This window comes from Miniopterus natalensis, chromosome 21 (assembly GCF_054644295.1).
Source record: "Miniopterus natalensis isolate mMinNat1 chromosome 21, mMinNat1.hap1, whole genome shotgun sequence".
In the NCBI taxonomy this organism is placed as follows: Eukaryota; Metazoa; Chordata; class Mammalia; order Chiroptera; family Miniopteridae; genus Miniopterus; species Miniopterus natalensis.
In genome coordinates this window covers 18,631,816-18,636,937 of record NC_142101.1, presented here as the reverse complement: position 1 = coordinate 18,636,937, position 5,122 = coordinate 18,631,816, and the positions used below count along the sequence as shown (strand labels likewise).

At 55.3% G+C, this 5,122-nt stretch overlaps 1 protein-coding gene across 1 annotated transcript; it reads right to left on the bottom strand.

Annotated features, from left to right (window-relative positions):
* Positions 1-491: 491 nt before the first annotated feature.
* C21H1orf53 (chromosome 21 C1orf53 homolog) lies at positions 492-4,820 on the bottom strand. The gene is made up of 3 exons (XM_087828963.1): positions 4,557-4,820; positions 2,042-2,143; positions 492-873 (listed from the first exon to the last, which is right to left on the bottom strand). Exons 1-3 carry the CDS (start codon positions 4,818-4,820, stop codon positions 802-804), a joined length of 438 nt encoding a protein of 145 aa, XP_087685089.1. The 3' UTR covers positions 492-801.
* Positions 4,821-5,122: the final 302 nt, after the last annotated feature.

Here is a 5,122-nt window from a genome sequence, read left to right as displayed (position 1 = left end):
CGGCCCGGCAGGTGTGGCTCAGTGCTTGAGCCTTGTCTTGTGCACCAGGAGGTCGCTGGTTCAATTCCAGGTCAGGGCACAGGCCCGGGTTGCGGGCTCCATCCCCAGCAGGGGGCGTGCAGGAGGCAGCCGATCAATGACTCTCATCATTGATGTTTCTCTCTCTCTCCCTCTCCTGTTCTCTCTCTCTCAAAAAAAAATTAATAAAAACATATTTAAAAAACCCCAAAAACAGAGGAGTGAAATGTGGGGGACAGAAGGAAGAATGGTTTAATCAAGGCATCTAAAGTGGCCTGACCCCCAAGTCAGAGCGATTTAAAATCATCGTGGAGACGACAAATGGAAGACGAGAGCCTTCTCCTGGCGGATGGCACTTCTTGGCCACTCAGATGCTGCGCACACAGCCCTGTGTCAGCCCCCGCGCAGCTCGAGATATAAATAAAATGACGAATGTCGTGAAGCCCTCCCTTTGCCAGCCCCCTCCACTGGGCTGCCGACCCCGAGGAGGAAACTGGGGAGTATGGAGGCTACAAGAAACCTCAAGAGGTACCGATGTCACCCAATCGCTGCCATTTATTTAATGGAACAGTCATTATTTTCTTTCTTCAGCACATGCATCTGATAATGAGGGAGGCAAAGAGACAAACCACTGTCGATGGGCCACCAGAAACACACCAACAGCCACTAGCTTTTCTCATTTTATTGATGTTCTTCTGTATTTACGATGAGTCAAGTCTGGGTTGAGGTGCTGTTTTTTTTAAATAACTTCTGATTAAACGGAGAACAGAGATGAAACTGTCGTCAAACATAGAAATAGGAATTGAATCGCTTCTTTTTAGCTGGATCTTTAACACCGACTTGACCATATGGACACTGCAGAAGTAGAAGGAACAGATGCTTAATGAATTGCTCGGCACCCACCTTGACAATGTACCGCGCTTCTCGTGGAAAACGGGGACCGCCCACCACGTTAGAGATCCTCTGACCTACCGGGTCCTGCAGACCAAGGGGAACGTAGTGGCAACTCTGACCAATAATCGTAATCAGGGCCCAAGAACCACGTCCTGAAAGCTTCCTTCGGGTTTTAAGGTTTTAGTGTCAAAAACTCACCCTTAGAAAATCCTCGGGCTTCAATTTATGCAGAGCCCCGATGCACCTCATTAGAAACCGATATAAACACACACCAAAGTGAAGGCTTAATTTCCCAGTGTTGGCCGCAGTCAAAACATGGGCTTGGTGTCTACTCCTTAGTTACAAAGCGGGCCAGTTAAAGGAAATAATACCTTCTTGCTCTAAAACACAGAGTGGTCTGTGGACAGAGGTTCATAGTCCTATCCCTGCAATAATTTACCCGACTAGCATGCTTTTGAAAGGCTATGGTGGAGAGCCCACCCCCACTTATTTTTTGCTCAAAATAGGGATGGAGTCGTTAGTTCATCTGAATCCGGGCACATAAAGAGAGAGAGATTCACTGAAATAGACGTTTTAGGAAATGTGCGGTTTTGGGGCAGCTAGTTTCATGGTTAAAGACAGTAGAAAACTGCCACAGAAAGAGAGAGAGAGAGGAGGGGGGGAGGGAGGGAGAAAAAGGAACATACAGAAAATCATCATTTAAAGAAAACCCACCTCTCAGTGCTGGCAAGTTTCTATTTATTCAGCTAATAATGGGGGGAAAAAAAAGCTTTCTGGGGCCTAGTCTGCAATATTCTAGCTCCCCTTTCCTGCCCCCTTTGTACTTACCTAGTGAACATGGCTTGTTTAAAACCTCGTGAAAAGTTTCCTGGTAATAAAGAGCTCCCACGGATTTCCAATCGCGGCCTTTCAAGGGCCCGATGGCCACGGTGACATGTTACCAAATTCCATTAAGTTTAAAGGCCCTCCGTTGGTCCTCAGGACGTCACTGTCCTTGGCTGAAGGAGCTTGTGAAAAGCGCGCTCCAGGTCTAGTGAGCGTTTTTATTTGACTTGTTTAAATAATAGGTATTTATGAACTTACAGGGGCCCCGCGAGCGGCTGCTGTAAGGCGAGAATTTGCTACTCACGTGCCTGCAGGCCGAGCCGCAGCACTGGCCCCTCTGCCAGTGGGCGAGCTGGGTGAGCACCACGTAGCCCGTGGCCGGGTCCGAGTAGCTCAGCTGGCCGGCCTGCAGAGCCCGGGAGCAGAGCGACCCGTTAGCCTCAGTACCCGTCCTGTCTCCTCGCCCCAAGCTCTACGCACAGGATACTGCCCAATGTCCTTGAAAACAGCATGAACCGTCTCCTGGAAATTTCGGCCGCCCCTTGCCATCAAAGAGCGAACGCATTCCAGCAGGACACGCAGCCCCACTTCACGTGGCAGGAGGGGGAAATGTACAGCTTGAGAGAACCGGGGAGCCGATGGGAAAACAAGAAGCCCTCTATGCCCCCTAACGAAGCAGCCACCGGCAGGTATTTTTCATCCAGTTCCTAGGTAACGAGTTTAATAGCAGGTGCTCTCGACGACTTGAAGGGCTTAAGAGGCTGAGAACGAACTTTCACTCAGAAGTCGCGCTTGTGAGTTCAGTGCTTAAAATATGTGGACGGTGATTTAAACTTACGGGAAAGGCGCTAATGGAAACCAACAGTCCACAGAAAAGGGCCGCCTTCGCCGTGATTGAACACGGCTGTACCCCCGCGACGTGGGGCCGAGTTGAATATTTTACACTGTTTTCTTTTCTTTTTAAAGAGTGTTGTTAGTTCTGTTTTTACGCACAAAAAATCAAGTATTGTTTTACCATATTAACACTCACTGCTTTCATGAGTTTTGACCAAAAGCAACTTTTACAGCGGCCCTTCGGAAGTTGAATGCACTCTACCTACATTCGAACAGGGTTTTCAAAACCGTCCCCTGCACTGGGGCAAAGGCGATGTTGACACTTCGACCCCCTCCTTGGGCCTTGACCATGTGGCTGATGTCCTTTAGCCTGAGGTCTTGCAGAGGAACTTGCTCCTGTTCTCAGAGAGAGTGGGAGGAAGAGAGGCTCTGAGAGAGACACATGGATCGGTTGCCTCCCGCACGTGCCCCAGTCGGGGTCACGGATTGAGCCTGCAACCGAGGTGTGTGCCCTTGGCTGGAATCGAACCCAGAACCCTCCAGCCTGCAGGGCCATGCTCTAACCACTGAGCCACACCAGCCAGGGCCCTGCTGAGACTGTATGTAGAAGTTTCAACATTTGCATGAGTCAGGCAGGATTCTCAGGGCCTCCTACCAGCAGTTAGGGGATGAAAGTCAACGTTAGGCAACTACCCAGGTTTCTGTCCACTCCTGTGGCTCAGGCCACACCAGACATCAGCCCTGTCAAGCACGGGCCACACACACACGGGGTATTAAAAAGACTGTGTCTCTATCGTAGACTTGCTCTCTCGTGATGAAAAGCATGTATATAAACACGCTACCTTTAGACTCATGTAGCCTGAGGAGTCAGGAAGCCGAGGGAGATGCTAAGTTTAGGTGTCAGCACCCACAGGCGACTGTCCGGTCCCCCAACAGAAGAAAATAGAAGAAAACAGCTCAAGGTGGTCCAGTAGGAACCGATGGGCCCAGTGAGTTCCCTTGAAACTGTGCCCCGCGGGGGTGGAGGGAGGGACGGAAGGACGCCAGCAAAGCGTAGAACAGATCAAAAATAAGCTCAGGTTTTATTTTTCATTATCAAAATCACGGGATGGCAGGGTGTTCAGCTGACCGTGCGGATGAAACGCACGGCTTTTCCCCGGGACTTCTCAGCAACTCTGCCCCATCCATCAGTGCCTTCACCCGTGTCCCCAACACACGCAGAAACACAGACACGGAAACACAGACACGGAAACACAGACACAGAAACACACAGACAGACACGGAAACACAGACATGGAAACACAGACACAGAAACACAGACAGACACGGAAACACAGACACAGAAACACAGACACGGAAACACAGACAGACACGGAAACACAGAAACAGAAAAGCACACACACAGAGACACACACACAGACACACACAGACACAGACACACACAGACACACAGACACACACAGACACAGACACACACACACACAGACACAGACACACACAGACACACAGACACACAGACACACACACACAGACACACACACACAGACACACACACACACAGACACACAGACACACACAGACACACACACACACAGACACACACAGACACACACACACACAGACACACACACAGACACACAGACACACACACACACACACACACGCAGGAGCGACGGCCCCGCCCCGCCCGCGGTCAGCTGTCAGCGGTCAGACGCGGGTCGCGCTCGTGCTCAGGGCAGACGCGCGTGGGCGCCCCACCGGGAGCGGCGTGGGCAGCGCGAGCGGTCAGCGGCCGCAGGCTGGACACCCCGGGTCCCCCCTCCCCGCGCCGGGACGCGCAGGCGCATGGACGCCGGGGTCCCGAGGGCCACACCGGAGAGCTCTCACCGCGCAGGCGCCCGGACGCCCGGGGGGGGGGGGGGGGAGCGGGCAGAAGGGGCCTCACTGCGCAGGCGCACGAGGCGGCGCAGGGGGCGGGGCCTCACCGCGCATGCGGCCGCGTGCAGGTCGGCGATCCGTCGCTCCGCCGCCGTTAGCGCGTCGCTCTCCGGGCGCCCGTCTGTCCCCACCGGCCCGTCCTGCGAGCGGAGCCCGGCGCCGCCGCGCTGTCCCTCCGAAGCGGAGCAGAGGGTGGCGCGGGGGGGCCGGCGGGACCCTGGTGCGACCCCGAGGGGCCGTGGCGGCCGGGCGGCGGGGGGCCGGGCCCCGAACGCGGCGGCCACCAGTGTCCGGACGCGCTCGGCCACCATGGCCGCGGGGCCGTCCTGCCCCGCCCCGCGCTCGCCCCGCCCGTCTGCAGCATATGCCCCGCCCATGTCGAGCTCGCCCCGCCCCGCCCGCAGCATATGCCCCGCCCCCGAGCCAGCCCCGCCCACCAGCAGCATGTGCCCCGCCCACGTCGAGCTCGCCCCGCCCACACCTGCAACGTTGCCCCGCCCCCGAGCTCGCCCCGCCCACGCCCCGCCCGTCGAGGAGGACTCGGGGACCCCGAGCGCGCGCACCTTCCGCCCCCTGATCCTCAGGCTCCTGCTCTCCCCGCGAGGCACAGCCG

Coding starts and splice junctions, on each gene's coding strand:
- C21H1orf53 (XM_087828963.1), bottom strand. CDS start 4,820: ATGGTGGCCGAGCGCGTCCGGACACTGGTGGCCGCCGCGTTCGGGGCC. Junction 2,144..4,556: donor TGCACGCGGCCGCATGCGCG/GTGAGGCCCCGC, acceptor CGGGCTCTGCAG/GCCGGCCAGCTGAGCTACTC. Junction 874..2,041: donor GCGGCTCGGCCTGCAGGCAC/GTGAGTAGCAAA, acceptor CTACTTCTGCAG/TGTCCATATGGTCAAGTCGG.